The following is a 19,354-nucleotide window of genomic DNA, read 5'->3' as shown; positions in this document are numbered from 1 at the left end:
AGAATGAATGGGTCAACCAGGCAATTAAAGAAGGAATTAAAAAAATATATGGAAACAAATGAAAATGAAAACACAACAATCCAAACCCTTTGAGATGCAGCAAAAGTAGTCCTAAGAGAAAAATACATTGCAATCCAGGCCTACCTCAAGAAACAAGAAAAATCCCAAATACAAAATCTAACAGCACACCAGAAGGAACTAGAAGCAGGACAACAAAAAACCCCAAACCCAGCAGAAGAAGAGAAATAATAAAGGTCAGAGCAGAAATAAACAATATAGAATCCAAAAATAAAAATAAAAATAAAAATAAAACAGTAGAACAGATCAATGAAACTAAGAGTTGGTTTTTTGAAGAAATAAACAAAATTGATAACCCCTAGCCAGACTTCTCAAAAAGAGAGAAGACCCAAATAGATAAAATCACGAATGAAAATGGATTTATCACAGCCAATCCCTCAGAAATACAAGAAATTATCAGAGAATACTTTGAAAAATTATATGCCAACAAACAGGACAAGCTGGAAGAAATGGGACAAATTCCAAGACACCCACACACTACCAAAATTCAAACAGGAAGAGAAAATTTGAACAGACCCCAAACTAATGAAGAAATTGAATCAGTTATCAAAAATCTCCCAACAAATAAGGGCTCTGGATCAGATGGCTTCCCTGGAAAATTCTAACAGACATTTAAAGCAGAGTTAATACCCATCCATCTCAAATTGTTCCACAAAATAAAAATGGAAGAAAAACAGCATTACCTTGATTCCTAAACCAGACAGAGACACCCCGAAAAAGGAGAACTCCAGGCCAATATCCCTGATGAACATAGATACAAAAATTCTCAACAAGATACTAGCAAATCAAATTCAACAGCATATAAAAAGAATTATTCACCATGACCAAGTGGGATTCATTCCTGAGCTGCAGGGCTGGTTCAATATTTGCAAATCAATCAATGTGATACATCACATTAAGAAAGGATAAGAACCATATGATGCTGTCAATAGATGCAGAAAAAGCATTTGACAAAATACAACATCCTTTCTTAATAAAAACCATCAAGAAAGGAACATACTTAACATCATAAAAGCCATGTATGAAAAGCCCACAGCTAATATCATCCTCAATGGGGAAAAACTGAGAGCTTTCCCCCTGAGATCAGGAACATGACAGGGATGTCCACTCTCACCACTGTTGTTTAACATAGTGTTGGAAGTTCTAGCATCAGCAGACAACAAAAGGAAATAAAAGGCATCAAAATTGGCAAAGAAGTCAAATTTTCACTTTTTGCAGACAACACAATACTCTACATGGAAAACCCCAAAGACTCCATCAAAAGACTCCTAGAACTGATACATGAATTCAGTAAAGTTGCAGGGTACAAAATCAATGTACAGAAATCGGTTGCATTTTTATACACCAATAATGAAGCAACAGAAAGAGAAATAAACGATCCCATTTACAACTGAACCAAGAACCATAAAATACTTAGGAATAAACCTAACCAAAGATATAAAAGACTTGTATGCTGAAAACTATAGGAAGTTCATGAAGGAAACTGAAGAAGACACAAAGAAATGGGAAAACATTCCATGCTCCTGGATTGGAAGAATAAATATTGTTAGTATTTGTTAATAATATATTTGTATATTAATATTTGTTATTATATTTGTATATTAATATGTGTTAGTATTGTTAATATTTGTCAATACTACCCAAAGCAATCTACACATTCAATGCAATCCCAATCAAAATTGCACAGGCATTCTTCTCAAAGCTAGAATGAACAATCCTAAAATGTGTATAGAACCACAAAAGACCCCAAATAGTCAAAGTAATATTGAAGGAGAAAACCAAAGTAGGAGGCATCACAATCCCAGACTTTAGCCTCTAGTACAAAGCTGTAATCATCAACACAGTATGGTATTGGCACAAAAATAGACATACAGACCAATGTAATAGAACCCAGAACTAGACCCACAAATGTACGGCCAACTAATCTCTGACAAAGCAGGAAAGAGCATCCAATGGAAAAAAGGCAGTGTCTTTAGCAAATGGTGCTGGGAGAAATGGACAGCAACATTCAGAAAAATGAAACTAGCCCCCCTTCTTACATCATGCACAAAAATAAACTCAAAATGGATGAAAGACCTAAATGTGAGTTAGGAAACCATGAAAACCCTAGAGGAGAAAGCAGGCTACCTCTTTGATGTCAGCCGCAGCAATTTCTTGTTTGATATATCCCCAAAGGCAAGAGAATTAAATGAAAAAATGAACTATTGGGACCTCATCAAAGTTTCTGCACTGCAAAGGAAATCATCAACAAAACTAAAAGGCAACCAACAGAATGGGAAATGATATTTTCAAATGACATATCAGATAAAGGGCTAGTATCCAAAATCTATAAAGAACTTAACCAAACTCCACACCTGAAAAACAAATAATCCAGCAAAGAAATGGGCAGAATTCTAAAGACATCCAGACAGCCAACAGACACATGAAAAGTGTCACTCATCATTGGGAAACACAAATGAAAGCCACACTGATATACCACCTCACACCAGTCAGAGTGGCTAAAATGAACAAATCAGGTAACTATAGATGCTGGCGAGGATGTGCAAAAACAGGAACCCTCTTGCACTGTTGGTTGGAATGTAAACTGGTGCAGCCGTTCTGGAAAATAGTGTGGAGGTTCCTCAAAAAATTAAAAATAGAGCCACCCTATAACCCAGCAATAGTAACACTAGGAATTTACCCAAGGGATACAGGAGTGATGATGCATAAGGGCCTGTGTACCCCAATGTTTATAGCAGCACTTTCAACAGCCAAATTATGGAAAGAGCCTAAATGTCCATCAACTGATGAATGGATAAAGAAGATGCGGTTTATATATTCAATGGAATACTATTTGGCAATGAGAAAGAATGAAATCTGGCCATTTGCAGCAATGTGGATGGAACTGGAAGGTTTTATGCTGAGTGAAATAAGTCAGTCAGAGGATAGATATATTTTCACTCATATGTGGGTATTGAGAAACTGAACAGAAGACTATAGGGGAAGGGAAGGGGAAAAAAAAAAGATACAAACAGAGAGGGAGGGAGGCAAACCACAAGAGACTATTAAATACAGAGAACAAACTACGGGTGAATGCGGAATGGGGGAGAGGGAAAATGGGTGATGGGCACTGAGGAGGGCACTTGGGATGGGCACTGGGTGCTGTATGTAAGCCAATTTGACAATAAATTATATTCATTAAAAAATGGGAGAAGGTATTTGCAAATGATATATCTAATAAAGTGTTAGTATCCAAAATATATAAAGAACTTATCAAACTCAAAATAACATAGAAGACATGAACACTTTTCCAAAGAAGACATCCAGATGGTTAACAGACACATGAAAAGATGCTCAATATCAGTCATCATCAGGGAAATACATATCAAAACCATGATAAGATACCACCTGGCACATGTCAGAATAGCTAAAATTAACAACACAAGAAACAACTGGTGTTGGTGAGGATGCAGAAAAAGGAGAACCCTCTTGCACTGTTGGCAGGAATGCAAACTGGTGAGGCCACTCTGAGGAAGAGCATGGAGGTTCCTCAAGAAACTAAAAATAGAACTACCCTACAATCCAGCAATGGCACTATAGGTATTTATGCAAAAGATACAAAAGTACAGATTCAAAGGGGCACATGCACCCCAATGTTTATATAGCAGCATTATCAACAATAGCCAACAACAGAGAAAGCCCAAATGTCCATCAACTTATGAATGGATAAAAAAGATGTGGTATACATACACAATGGAATATCACTCATTCATCAAAAAGAATGAAATCTTGCCATTTTCAATAATGTAGATCGAGCTAGAATGTATTATGCCAAATGAAATATGTCAATCAGAGAAAGTCAAATACCATATGATTTCACTCATATGTGGAATTTAAGTAATGAAACAGGTGAGCATATGGGAAAGGGGAGAAGAGAAGGGAGGGAAACAAGCCAATAAGAGAACAAACTATGGCTTGACAGAGGGAAAAGGTTGGTAGTTGGGCTAGATGGGTGATAGGTATTAAGGGCGAGCACTGGGTGTTGTGTGTAAGTGATGAATCACTGAATTCTACTCCTGAAACCAATATTGCACAGTATGTTAACTAAAATTTAAATTAAAAAGTACTGTAAAATAATAAAAAAAATCTGATGCAGAAAGACTAAGTATGTTGGCAATTAGACATCTTTGCCACATTCACCTAAACAATAAGCTTTAAACAGGAGAAATCCAAACCTATCCCCATTCATCAGAACACCCTCAGTGTACCTTTAAACTCTGAAAGTACAATCTAAAAAGCCAGCTTTCTTGGGTTGTGAAGGCCCCTTCCCTCTCATGTCCCAGGATTATAATATCTATAGTTACAGGGAAAGAAGAGTGGCCCTTGGACCTGTTTTGTAGAAGATAAATCATATCACTTATCCAGTTTCAGACTTGGTGCCAGAATTTGCAAGGTCTGTATATTTGCAGATTTCAAGTGCCAATGAAGGCTAACTGAATGGTACAGGGGACATGGCAAATGACAGCTCTTCCCGGTCACCTAATTTAGGAGCTGCTGCCTTAAGAGCTTTAGGGTTATAAAGTAGGAAGAAGGCTTTATGGACAGTAATTAAAAACAAACAAGAAAAGACAGAAAAAAGAATTTGCCTATCTAGTTGCTCCCGCCTGTTTCCCTAGAGTTCCAGTTCTACTCCACAATAAACTACTAAATCCTTAAGCTGTGAAAGAAGTATTAAAACTAAGTTTCCTCTTTTTATTTGGAAATAATTTACCTGTACCAGACAAACCACCTGTATTTAATTAGGATATATAAACTGGAAGAAGTTTCAGAGCAAATAAAAACCCGCAGTGATTTTTAAGAGTGGTAACAACCTGAAAATTCAGAGTAACTAGTCTCTAGTGAAAAGATACTGATTCACATTTTCATCAAGATTTGCTAACACACTGCCTTAGAAAAACAAGAATAAACCTGAAAAAAAAATGAACAACCTGAGAAGAATTATTAGACATGAAAATTACTGCTTAAGGACAACAGTGGAGTGAATAATGCAAAAAACTAAACCAGTACCAGGAAGACAAAATTATTAAAAACATTCCTTTTATACTTCATTCTAAATGATTCTTCAATTATATACTAGAATTCCACATAAAGTGCTTTGTTTTTGGACTGTTTCATTTCACTGATCTCTTTCTGTATAGTAATGCTAATGCCATACTTCAAATATCTGTCATTTTATAGTACATTTTGTTATTTGGAAAAACAAGTTTTTCCCTTCGTTAATAAACATTTTTTAAGTCTTACTTTTTTCTAACATAGTTATAAACTTTAGGATTAGGTGGTTAAAATCTATAAAATCTATAAAATCTAAAAAAATCTATAAAATCTCATCAGAATTTTTCATTTGATTGCACTAAATTTACAAATTAATTATATTAATATATAAAATACAAATGTTTGAAAGAATGGCCACTTGGCAATTTTGACTCTTCACAATAAATTCATGTTTCTCCAGGGGTGCCTGGGTGGCTCAGTCGATTAGGGCACAATAAATTCATGTTTCTCCAGGGGTGCCTGGGTGGCTCAGTCGATTAGGGGTCTGACTTCGGCCCGGGTCACGATCCCACACTTAGTGGGTTCAAGCCTTGTGTCAGGCTCTGTGCTGATAGCTCAGAGCCTGGAGCCTGCTTCAGATTTTGTGTCTCCCTCTCTCTCTGTCCCTTCCCTGCTTGCACTCTGTCTCTCTGTCTCCATGAAATAAATACTAAAAAAAAAAAAAAAAAAAAATTCATGTTTCTCCATTTATTCAAGTCTTTTATATCCTTTCATAAAATGCCAAAGATTTCTTTGTATATTTACTGCTATGCTATCTTCAATGTACATTTTTTCCATTCTTTTCCCTATGATACAAGAATCCTCTTGACTTGTATATTCTTTGGGTTTGGCCACCTTATTGGACTCTTTACACATAATAGTTTTTAGATAGTTTTCATGAGTTTTATAGGTATTTTCCACTTGTAAAGAATGGTAATTTTACTTGGAACACTTTTAGTTAAAATGATTTGTTCAGAATTCAATCACTATTAAATAATACTGACGATAGAAGGCATTCTTGATTGATCTTGGCTTAATGAACAAGTTTTACCATTGTTTTTCCATTAAATGTTTGATACAGGTTAGTAGAAGACCTCATTTATCAAGTTAAAAAACTTGCATTAGAAGATTACTAATAAGTTTTTATGTAGTCAAGATTTCAGTATCTGTTATGACATATTTTATCTCCAGTAAACTTTATTTACTTAACATTCATATAGCGCTTACTCTGTGCCAGACACTGAGCACTTTTCATATATTACTTCATGTAATCTTTCCAACCACTCTGCAGATTTTCTTTTTCCATTTGAAAGATGAGAAAACTCAGGCATAAGTGTTACATAGTTCTTATGTGGCTGAGTCGGGATTGAATGCAGAGATTTGAATTCAGATTTCATACTCTTGAAACCATTCTTTAGCTTCTTGCTAATGAACACTTCTTATCTGCATTTTTGCTTTAGGAATTTTGCATATATTTTCATTAGTGAGATCAGTCTATAAATCTTTCTCACGCTGTACTTGTTTAGTTGGTCTACCAGTAGATAAATCCATAGAAGTCAAAGTGATAGTCACTTCTAAGATTAGGTCAAGAAAACACTGGACTCTGTCTCAGATCATTCACTAAGGGGAAACTAGCTGCCATGTGTTAAGGGGACTCAGATAACTCTGTGGGAAGGCTTACGTGATGAAGAACCAGAACTCCCATTCCAATAGCTGAAAGGAACTGAGGCCTGTCAACCTTTACATAAGAAGATTGGAGGTGGATCCTACAGCCTTCAGATAACTGCAGCACCAGCAAAGAAACTGACTACAACCTCTTGGGAGACCCTGAACCAGACCCACCAGGTTCAGCCACTTCCAGATTCTCTACTTTTAGAAAATGTGTGAGATAATACATGTTTGTTCCTTTAAACTGCAGCATTTTACGGCAATTTGTTATGTAGCAATAGATAATGGGTAAACTCTCCACTGTATTTTAGTATCATAAGAATCAGCTGTTTCTCAAAGGTTGACTAGAAGTAATGGGTGAAATCTGATGCTATGTAAAGATATGCTCAATAAACTTTTAGATTTTTTTCTATGATACAAGGTAATTCAGAATGAACTATCACAAGGAGAAATTAAGAAAATCCCATTTACAACTGCATCAAAAATAATAAAATACCTAAAAATAAATTTAACCAAGAAGGTAAAAGATCTGGACATTGAATAGAAGACATTGAGAGAAACTGAGGAAGACACAAATGGAGAGATACTCCATGTTTATAAACTGAAAGAACTAATATTGTTAAAACATGCATCCTATATAAAGCAATTTATAGATTAAATCCCATCCCTAGGAATATTCCAATGGCATTTTCAACAGAAATGGAACAAACGGTCCTAAAATTTGTATGGAACCACAAGAGAACCAAAACAGAGGACGAAAAAGAAACCTCGAAGTATCAAGGTCCCTAATTTCAAATTGTATTACAGAGCTACAGTAATCAAAACAATGTGGTTGGTACTGGCAAGATCAAAACCAGAGATATAAATCAATGGAACAAACAGAACAGAAAGCTCCCTCCCCCAAAACCCACACAGATATGGCCAATTAATCTTCAACAAAGGAGACAAGAACACACAATGGAGAAAGGCCAGTCTCTTCAATAAATGGTGTTGGAAAAACTGGACGGCTACATGCAAAAACCTGAAACTGAACCAGTGCTTTACACCATACAAAAAATTAACCAAAAATGGATTAAAATCTTATAAATTTAGAAACTACAAAACTGGAAGATAACATAGGTGACACAGAGCTTAGCGATGTTAATTTTTTTTTTTTTTTTTTTGGATTTGACACCAAAAGCAAAGGCAACAAAAGCAAAAACAAACAAGTGGGACTATAGCAAACTAAAAAGGTTCTGCACAGCAAAGTGAAAGGCAACCTAGCAACTGGGAGAAAATATTTGCATATCATATATCTGATAGGGAGTTAATATCCAATATAAATTTTAAAAACACACAATCCAATTAAAGTTCTTAACATTTTTTCTAAGATATCCAGACAGCCAATAGGTACATGAAAAGGTGCTCATCATCACTTACTTAACGGGGAAATGCAAATGAAACCACAAAGAGGTATATCTTATACCTGTTAGAATGGCTATTATCAAAAAGATAGGAAATAACAAGTAATGTAGAGGATGTGGAGAAAAGGGAACCCTTGTGCACTGTTGGTGGGAATATAAATTGATTCAGCTGCTATGGAAAACACTATGGAAGTTCTTTAAATAAATTAAACATAAAACTACCATATGACCCAACAATTTCCTTTCTGGTATTTATCCAAAGGAAACAAAAACAAGTTTGAAAAAATACTTATGCTTATTGCATCATTACAAGCATATCAGAGACATTATAGGTTTGGTTCCAGACTAGTTCAATAAAGTGAATATTGCAAAAAAGTGAGTCAAATGAATTTTTTGGCTTCCCAGTGCATAAAAAAGTTATGCTTACACTACATACAGTGTAGTCTGTTACATTTGCAACAGCATTATGTCTAAAAAAAACAATGTGTCTTAATTAAAAAATACTTTACTGCTAAAAAGTGCTAGCCATCATTTCATCTTCCGGCAAGTCATAACCACTCATCACAGATTACCTTAATAAATATAATGCAAAAGTTTGAAATATTAAAAGAATTACCAAAATGTGGCAAAGAACATGAAGTAAGCAAATACTGTTGGAAAATGGTGCTGATATTCAGCACCAAAAAGTTGGTTGAATATTATTCAGCCACAAAAAAGAAGGAAATCTTGCCATCTGCTACAACATGGATGGACCTTGAGGACATTATGCTATGTGAATTAAGTCTATCAGAGAAAGACAAATACCCTATGATCGCACTTAAATGTGGAATCTTAAAAACAAAACAAAACAACCTCATAGATACAGAGAACAAATGTGTGGTTGGCCTGAGGTGGGTGTGAGGAGGGGTGAAATGGGTGAAGATGGTTAAAAGGTACAAACTTCTAGTCACAAAATAAAGACCTAGGTATATAATGTACAGCATGGTGACTATAATTAATGTTGTATTACGTATTTGAAAGCTGCTAAGAGAATAGATCTTAAAAATTCTTATCACAAGAAAAAATAATTTCTAATTGTGTGGTAATAAATGTTAACTAGACTTATTTTGATGATCACTTCACAAAATAAACACATCAAATCATTATGCTGAACACCTGAATTAATATGTCAATTTTATCTCAATAAAAAATAAATTAAATACCTTCAGATTATATTTATGAGCTTTATCCAAAATAGTTGGTACCAAATCATCAGTATTTTCTCCATTTTCATCATTTGTACCAGGTGGGTACCAAGATAGGGCTAGTACACCTAATAGAAAAAACCAAAAAGAAAAATAAATACAGGAACAGGACTGATTGGAGGTATTCCACACAGATTTTTCTTAAAAGGCAGAACAAAGACCAAATTGGCAACAATAAAAAAGAAACATTATTCCCATATAAGTTATTATTTTGTTACTTAAATATTACCTATGTCTATTTAATTACTTTGTATAGTCATATTTAAACTCTATCAGGTATGAATATATTTAATAAGTTTTACTTTATAGAATTTAGGTTTACAGAAAAATTGCACTGAAAGTACAGTTTCCATACATTCTCTTCCACACCCCCTCTCCAACCCACATATGGTTCCTGTTATTAATACCTTGCATTACTGTGGTATGTTTGTTACACATAATGAACCAATATTGATACATCATTATTAATCAAAGTCTACCTTTTGTGTTGTACAGTTCTATGGCTTCTGACAAAAGCATATTTGCCCACTGTTGCAGTGTCATATAGAATAGTTTTACTGACCTCAGAATCCTCTGACATCCCTGTATTCATCCCTCCTCTCTCAATCCCCTGGACAATAATCGATCTTTTTAGTATCTCTATTGCTGTCTTTTCCAGGATGTTACATAGGTAGAATCATACAGTAACTTCTTCAGACTGGCTTTTGAAATTTAGTCATACATACATAACTAAGGTTCATTCATGTCTTTTTGTGGATTTATAAATCATTCTTTTTTATTGCCACATACTATCTCATTGTATGAATGTGCCAGTTTATCCATTCAACTACTAGAGGATACCATGGATGCTTCTTTGGGGAAATTATGAGCATTCAAGAAAAAAATTATAGTTTCTTCCTGTAGTACTTACTTTTGAAATGATAAGTTACAAAATAAGTATTAGAAACATAAGCCTGCAAAAAAAAAATCACTCACTTTGATGGAATATTTGAAGTCAAGTAATTCAAACCCACATTAATATATAAAGCTATAACAGGCCATTAGAAAAATGCTACTAATTTCTAAATTAATCAACATACTCTTTAAGGCATGGAAATACAATGGTACCAAAAGAGAAGCATGTGGAAATGCAGAAACTGCAAGGTTAGAAACCAGCAGAGAACTAAATTATAAGATTTAAACTTTAGAGTAGACATGCCATGTACAGAGCAGCCCCATCTAGGGAAACACAACAGAACTTTCATTAACATTTCCAAAAGAAGAAAAAGAAAAAGAAGAAGTGGTCGTCTATGTCCTCCATCCACTCTGAAAACAAGAATAGCATTAAGAACACAAGAGGTAGAAAAAGAACCTATAGCATTAAGAACACAAGAGGTAGAAAAAGAACCTAAAAGAACCTTTAGGAAAGCTTATGGCTAGTTACAAAGGGAATCTATTATATAGAGGGAAATGATGGTAAGAAAATGGTCTGGAAACAATTGATCAAACATTTAAGCTGCCTACTAGCCTAGTTTATAAAAAGAAAAAAAAAACACCACTAATGAAGAGTCACAATTAAAAAAGTTTCAACACTGGACCTATGAAAAAATCCTGCAAAAAATAAGAAAACAAGCATGAGACAAAATAATAAAGGAAGAATATATAAAAGATTATCCATGAAGCCTAGGAAAATTTTAAGCACAGCATTCTCCCATGAAATTCAAATCAAAAGATTCCTGTTCCTAGCAATAAAGATTAGGTTACATAGACCAACATTTCCAATGACAAACAATTACTAAACAAAATACGGATTACAAAAAAAAAAAAAAAACTTCTCAAAGCCAAAGAGCTGGAGAATAAGGAATTATCTGTCCAAACCGAGGCAAAAACACAAAGAAGAGAAGTATCTGAGCAAGAACTTGGTCTGCTCAAAACATAATTGGCAGAAGTAAACTAACCCTCAAAACCAGTGGATTAAGTACCAGGTTGACAAGCTTGGGAAGTCCTCTAGCTTTAAATTTAAAGTGACTAGTATTTTCTACTGTACTGAATAGCATAGATAAAGAACATTTTCATTCTTACAGAAAGTTCTACTGGACAGAATTCCTAGATTTCTGATCCTAATACCTGACCATCTCATTCTTGTCTGCTGAGTTTTCTTCCTCCCTATCCTCACTCAAGTTCTACTCTAAGGCTTGAGAAGAATGTTCTTTGTTCCTCCTCGTTACTCTGCTTCAGCTTTTTTATTCTGTCAAATTATCATTTCCACATGTCTAATTCTATACCCTTACTGCGCTCCACAGTCTAATTTATCTTTGCAGCATATCTTTTGGACTGTATCCCTCATGAGCTCTGAACACAAGTAATAGTCTGGGAAATAAGCCAATCATGGTCTTCCTCACAAGGAGAGTTGAGCCACTGACAATGGTAATGAACCTTCACAGCAACCAGAAAATTTTCTCTAACACACATAATCTAAGTATCATTTATAAATAAGATTACTGAGTATTTCTACTATTTCAACTGTATAGTGAAAAGGGATATTGAGGTCTATTCTTAGCACACTAGCATTTTATTAAATGCAGATCATGTCATATTGATCATGGTGTCCCTCCATAGCACTTATTACAGGGTCTTCAATATAAATGGTACCCAACCATTTATTTTATGAAGTAAAATGATGAATCTAAACAGGGTAATAGTTAAGAAGATATGAAATCGGACAGACCTGGAGATTCAAGTTCTCATTCTCTTATTTGATAGGTGTTTATCTTTAATTAATTTTACTTAAGTTTCCATACTTGTAAATTGGGGATAAGCTCAGTTCATTCCCTAAAAGTGTTTTTAAAAATAGAAAATGCCTTACAAAGAATAAGACCCCCAAAAGTGATTATAAAAACAATAATAAAAAGACAATGGCAAGTAAATTAGGATACATTTAACTCCACAGAACTTATGATAGCTTCTCTTCGATATAGAGAACTTACTGTTTCTTTCAAACATATTAAACACTCCTTCAAACTAAAGATTTAGCAGAAACAAAGGCAAGCCCAGTTTCAGACATAAACACTATTATCACTATATAGGATGACCCATGTTCAACAAAAAGTATAAGGCATACAAAAAAGAAAAAAAAAAAACTGTCAAGAGGCAAAGAAGTCAACAGAACCAAACTAGATATGAAACAGATACTGAAATCATTAAATAAGCAATGTAAAATTACTATTATCAAAACATTAGAAGATCTAATGGGAAAGACAGCTACCATATGTGAATCGGCTGGGAAATATGCCAGAAATGAAAATTCTAAGAATCAAATAGAAGTTCAGGGAAGACAGCAGAGTAGGATGATCCCAGGTTCACCTCCTCCCATGGACACAGCTCTGAGACTATAGCTAACTCTAAGTAACTAACTCTGAAAATGACCTAAAGACTGGCAGAAGACCTTTCACAGTCAATCATAGACAGGAGGCTACGTCAAAAAGGGCAGGAGAGGTGGACACATGGTTGGGAACCAACCAACCAGGTGAGATTAACCACAAAAAGGACTTACACCACAAGCAAAGAGAAAGGAGAGGATTAGACCCCACACTAGGCACCAGAAGTACTGGGATATGCACTAGGAAATGAGTCCCCATCTGGCCTTGAAAACCTATGGGGCTGAACTTTAGAAGCTTTTAATATCACCAAGATTTAACTCCACATACTTTACAAGTCAACTGGGCTTAACTCCAAGAGAGTCAGATAGCAATAGGAAACTGAGTTCCGCCTTTAAAAAGCCAGCATAGTGCTTCAGCTGGCTGAAGGAGAATCACTTACTAATCTCAGAACACATGCTAAAGGAGTGGGAATGATCAGAAGACTTCTCCAAAAACAAAAGTACTAGGGGGTGCCATTTCTCTTCCCCTCCCCCATCCTAGATAGCTGGACATCTGCAGGAGCCAGTAATAATGCTCTACTTATCTTTCTAGCACTGTGTGCTATGTCCCCACATTCCCATGCAGACCTGCCAATCCAACCCTCCTGCCTTGGCAGGCATAACAACAAAGTGGTTCCCTGCCCCACCATTACCTGAAAGCAGCCCCAGCAGGGATCCGCACAACCACAAAGTGACTCCTGCCCTGGGGAGAGGCCAAGTAATCTCACACACCAGCATGCCCACAATTCCAGCAGCAAAGCCTCTTCACTGAGCAGAAAGAAGTTTTGCTGTTTGGTATCCCATAGCTGTGGCAGACAGGCTAAGAGCAGACAGCCTGACTGCTGACCCTGCCCACCTACAAGCCTGCAGAGGCCTCAGACTTCTCAACTGCACTGGGACCAAACCCTGCCTAGTGTGCCCACAGCAGGCAAAGTCAGTCACTGCAGCTGATTGGGCCAAAGGTAAATGAGGTTCAGGCACAATAGTAGGGTGCACACAGCCTGCAAAAGAAACACCACAGGAGCACCTGTTTCTGGTGACCAGGAGGGACTGAGCTACAGGGTATCACAGGACCTCTTCTATAGAAGGGCACTATTTTTAAGATCAGGAGATGTAGCTGACCTCCATAATATATGGACACAGAGAGTCAAGCAAAATGAGATGCCAGAGAAAGATGTCCCAAATGAAAGAAAAAGACAAAAATCACAGCAAAAGAGTTCAATGAAACTGAGATAAGCAAAAATGCCTGATAAAAAAAATTCAAAGTAATGGTCATAAATATAGTCACTGGAAGGGCACCTGGGTGGCTCAGTCAGTTAAGTGTCTGACCTCATCTCAGGTCATGATTCTCACAGTTCAGAAGTTCAAGTCCCGCGTCGGGCTCTGTGCTGACAGCTCAGATCCTGGAGTCTGCTTTGGATTCTATGTCTCCCTCTCTCTGCCCCTCCCCTGCTTATGCTCTCTATCTCTCTCTCAAAAATAAATGAATATTTACAAAAATTTAAAGATAGTCACTGGACTTACGAACAGAGTGGATGAATTCAGAACTTTTACAAAAATACACGTATAAATCAAAAGAACCAGTCAGAGATTAAAAACAAACACCTCAATAGCTGAAATAAAAAATAATTAACAGCGAATTAAAAAGACACAGAAAAACAGATCAGTGATCTGGAAGACAGGGTAATGGGAAGCAACCAAGCTGAACAGCAAAGAGAAAAAAGATTAATAAAAAGCAGTAAGACTAGGTTAAGGAAACTCATCATCAAGCGTAATAATATCCACATTATAGAGATAACAGAAAAAGGAGAGAGAGAAAGGAAGAGAAAATTTACTTGAAAAAAATCAAGCTGAAAATTTCCCTAATCTGGGGAAATAGACATCAGTTTCAGAAAGCACACACAGTGCATAACAAGATGAGTCCAAGACATATAAGTAAAATGGCAAAAAGTAACAATAGAGAATTTTTAATTCAGCAAGCAAAACAAAACAATTACATATAAAGGAAACTCCATAACCCCAACAGGTGATTTCTCAGCAGAAACTGTTCAGGCCAAAAGGAAGTGGCATGATCTATTCAAAGGAATGAAAGGGAAAAAAAAAAAAACAAAAAACAAAAAAAAAAAATTGCAACCAAGAATAATCTACTCAGCAAAGTTATCATTCAGAATAGAAAAAGAAGTTCTTTCCTAAACAAAAACTAAAGGAGTTCATCACCACTAAGCCAGGCTTACATGATAATGGGAATTCTTCAAATGGAAAGAAGATGCCATAACAAGTAGGAAAATTAATAAAGAAAAAATTTCACAGGCAAAAGCACATATATAATAAAGGTAGGAGATGAATCACTTATAAAGCCAATACAGTGGTTAAGACACAAAAATTGATTTTACATCAATTATATTTACAAAAATCATTCAAAACATACATAAAATAAAAAGATAAAATATGACACCATATATATAAAACAAAGGGAGAATAATAATTTAGTGCTTTAGAATGTATTCAAACTTGTGCAACCATTAACACAACTGCATACATGTTATATATGATCCAATGGAAACCACAAATCAAAAACCTATAATGCCGCCCCCACACAAACACATACACAAAGAATCCAATCCAAGCCTACCACTAAAGAAAGCCATCAAACCAAATGAAGATAGAGAAAAACTATACCAAAAAAATTAACAAAATGGCAATAGGTACACACATATCATTACTTTAGAACAAGACTCACCTATATTCTGCCCACAAGAGCTTCACTTCAGACCTAAAGACACATACACCCTGAAAGTGAAGAACAGCTGGAAAAACATATGCCATCCAGAAAACAAAACAAAAAGAGCTGGGATAGCAATACTAATATGAAATAAAAACAAAACAACATGAACAAAACTAAAAAACAAAAAACACTTTAAAACAAAGACTGTGGCCAGAGACAATTAAGGGCATTACATAATGATAAAGGGACCAATCCAACAAGAAGATATAACAATTGTTGATATCTATACAACCAAAGCACCTAAATATATAAATCAAATATTAACAGACAGAAATGGAGAAATTGACAGTATTACAATGGTAGAGGTCTTTAACACCCCACTTACATCAATGGATAGAAAATCCAAACAGAAATCAACAATGAAAAAGTAGCTCTGAATTGACACATTAGACCAGTTGTGAATTAAAAGATATATACAGAATATTCTATCCAAAAACGTAAGAATATCCATTATTTTCAAATGTACATGCAACATTCTCCAAGACAGATCACACATTAGGCCACAAACAAGTCTCAATAATAGTATGAAACTAGTAGTCAATTACAAGAAAAAATCTGGAAAGAACACAAATTTATGGAGGTCTAACAACAGGCTACTAAACAGGGAAGAAGTCAACCTTGAAATCAAAGAGGAAATCAAAAAACACATTGAGACAAATGAAAATACCATTCCAAATCTTTGGGACAGAGCAAAAGTAGTTCTAAGAGAGAAGGTTATGGCAATACAGGTCTATCTCAAGAAACAAAAATCTCAAATAACCAAAACCACACCTAAAAGAGCTAGAAAAAGAACAAATGAAGCCCAAAGCTAGTAGAAGAAATAATAAAGTTTAGAGCAGAAATAAATAAAAAAGAAAAAAAAAACAGGAAAAAAAAAGATCAAAGAAACAAACTGGTCCCTTGAAAAGATAAACAAAACTTAACTTTTAGCTAGACTCATCAAGAAAAGAAAGAGGCCTCAAAAAAATAAAATCAGAAATGAAGGAGAAAGAACAACCAACACCAAAAAAAGTAAAGCATTATAGAGAACAGAATGAAAAATTATGTATCAACAAATTGGGATAACCTAGAAGAAATGGATTAATTTCTAGAAACATATAATCTGCCAAAACTGAATCAGGAAAAATTAGAAAAATTTGAACAGGCCAATGACTAGTAATAAAATTGCACTGGTTATGAAAAAAAAAATCAAATGTTCAAATGAGATCTACAGGTGAATACTATCAAACATTTAAACAGTTATTACTTATTCTTCTCAAACTATTCCCCAAAAAACAGAAGAAGGAAAACTTCTAAAATTCATTCTATAAGTCCAGCATTACCCTGATACCAAAATAAGACAAAGACATCTCACAAAAAGAAAACTGGAGGCTAGTATCTCTGATGAACATAGATGCAAAATCCTCAACAAAATACTAGCAAATACAATTCAACAATATATTAGAAAGATCATTCACCACTATCAAGTAGGATTTGCTCTAGGGATGCAAGGATGTTTCAATATGTGCAAAACAAAGTTTTTCCTCTATCAGGAATAAAACAAGATGTCTACTCTCACCACTTTTATTAAATATAGTACTGAAGTCCTAGCTGCAGTAATCAGAAAAGAAATAAAAGGTATCAAAATTGTTAAGGAAGAAGCTGTCACTATTTGCAGATGATGTGGTACTATATATAGAAAACCATAAAGACTACACCAAAAAACTACTAGGAACTGATAAATGAATCCAGTCAAGTTGCAAGATATAAAATTAATATACAGAAATCTGTTGCATTAATTACAAAGTAGCAGAAAGACAAATTAACAATTTCATTTGCAATCACACCCAAAATAATAAAATAGCTATAAACTTAACCAAGGAGGTAAATGACTTATACACTGAAAACTCTAAAACATTCATGAAAAAAATTAAAAAGAACACAAATAAATGGAAAAATGTTCCATGCTCATGGTTTGGAAGAATTAATGTTGTTGAAATGTCCTATTAATATTGTTGAAATGTCCCAAAGCAATTTACAGACTCAGTGCAATCTCTTATCAAAATACCTACAGAATTTGTCACAGAACTACAATATATAATCCTAAAACTTATACAGAACCACAAGACCTCAATGAGCCAATCTTAAAAAAGAACAAAGTTGAAGGTATCACAATCCCAGATTTCAAAGTATACTACACAAAGCTGTAATAATGAAAACAGCATGGTATTAGCCAAAAAATAAGATGCATACAAGAATCGAGGACCCAGAACTAAACCCATGCTTATATGGTCAATTAGTCTATAACAAAGGAGGCTAGGATATACAATGGGTAAAAGACAATCTCTTCAATAAACTGCACTGGTACAGCTAGAGAGCTACATGCAAAGAAATGAAACTGTACCACTTTCTCACAGTATATAAAAAAAAAAGAAACTCAAAATGGATTAAAAACCTACATGTGAGACCTGAAATTGTATCCCACAATATGTTTATTGCAGCATTATTTATAATAGCCAAAAATCCCTAAAAGAAAATAGTAATAATCTCTTTGACATGGGCCTTACCAAAATTTTTCTAGTTAGGTCTCCTTTAACAAGGGAAACAAAAGCAAAAATAAACTATTAGGAGTATACCAAAACAACAACAACAACAACAACAACAACAACAACAACAAGTTTTTGCACAGTGAAGGAAACCATGAACAAAATGAAAAGGCAACCTACTGATAGAAGACATGTGTAAATCATGCATCATATAAGGGTTTAGTATTCAAACTACAAATAACTTTTACAACTCAATACCAGAACCAACAACAAAAAAAACCTGACAAAAAAATAACTTAGTTAAAAAATGGGCAGAAGACTTGAGTAGATATCTTTTCCAAAGAAGACACACAGATGGCCAAAATATGAAAAGATGTTCAACACCACTAATCATTAGGGAATTGCAACTTTAAACCATGAGATATCACTTTACTATTGTGAGAACGGCTAGAATCAAAGACAGGAAGTCAGGAAGTAACAAGTCTTGGCATGGATGTGGAAACAAAAGAATTCTTGTTCACTGTTGGTGGGGCTGTAAATTGATGCAGCCACTGTGGAAAACAGTATGGAAGTTCCTTAAAAACTTAAAAAAAAGAAATACCTAATGATCCAGTAATTCTACTACTGGGTATTTACTCACAGAAAATGAAAACTCTAATTCAAAAAGACATATGCACCCTATGTTTATTGCAGCATTATTTACAATAGCCAAAATATGGAGGCACACCAAATGTCCATCAACAGATGAATCACTAAAGAATATATGGTGTATACATATGTATACACACACAATGTAATATTATTCAGTTATACAAAGAATGAGGTATTGCCATTTGCAACAACATGGATGGACCTAGAGGGTATTATATTAAGTGAAATAAGTCAGGCAGACAAATACCATAAGATTTCACTTATGTGTGGAACCTAAAGAAGAAACAAACCCCAAAATATAGAGAACTGGTGGTTGCCTGAAGGGAGGGATGTGGGGGCAATGGGTGAAATAGATAAAGGAGATTAAGTACAAATTTACAGTTAAGAAATAAATAAGTCACAGAGATGAAAGGTATAGTATGGAGAAAATCATCAATAATATAGTAATAACATTGTAAGATGACAGATGGTGACTACAGTTATAGTAGCACTGAGTAATATATAAGATTTGTTGAACCAGTATGTTGTACACA

At 34.8% G+C, this 19,354-nt stretch overlaps 1 protein-coding gene across 3 annotated transcripts in view; it reads right to left on the bottom strand.

Annotated features, from left to right (window-relative positions):
• The window catches only part of MANEA (mannosidase endo-alpha), a 68,700-nt gene that overhangs the window by 17,635 nt on the left and 31,711 nt on the right, over positions 1 to 19,354 (bottom strand). For all 3 annotated transcript variants that reach the window (XM_040474193.1, XM_040474191.1, XM_040474192.1), the window contains exon 3: positions 9,422 to 9,531. In XM_040474193.1, coding sequence (XP_040330127.1) covers positions 9,422 to 9,531 — 110 coding nt within the window. The remainder of the gene's footprint in view (positions 1 to 9,421; positions 9,532 to 19,354) is intronic.

The sequence above is a fragment of the Herpailurus yagouaroundi genome, unplaced genomic scaffold, assembly GCF_014898765.1.
Source record: "Herpailurus yagouaroundi ecotype Mexico unplaced genomic scaffold, PumYag 139, whole genome shotgun sequence".
NCBI classification, from domain to species: Eukaryota; Metazoa; Chordata; class Mammalia; order Carnivora; family Felidae; genus Herpailurus; species Herpailurus yagouaroundi.
This window is presented reverse-complemented; position numbering and strand designations above follow the sequence as displayed.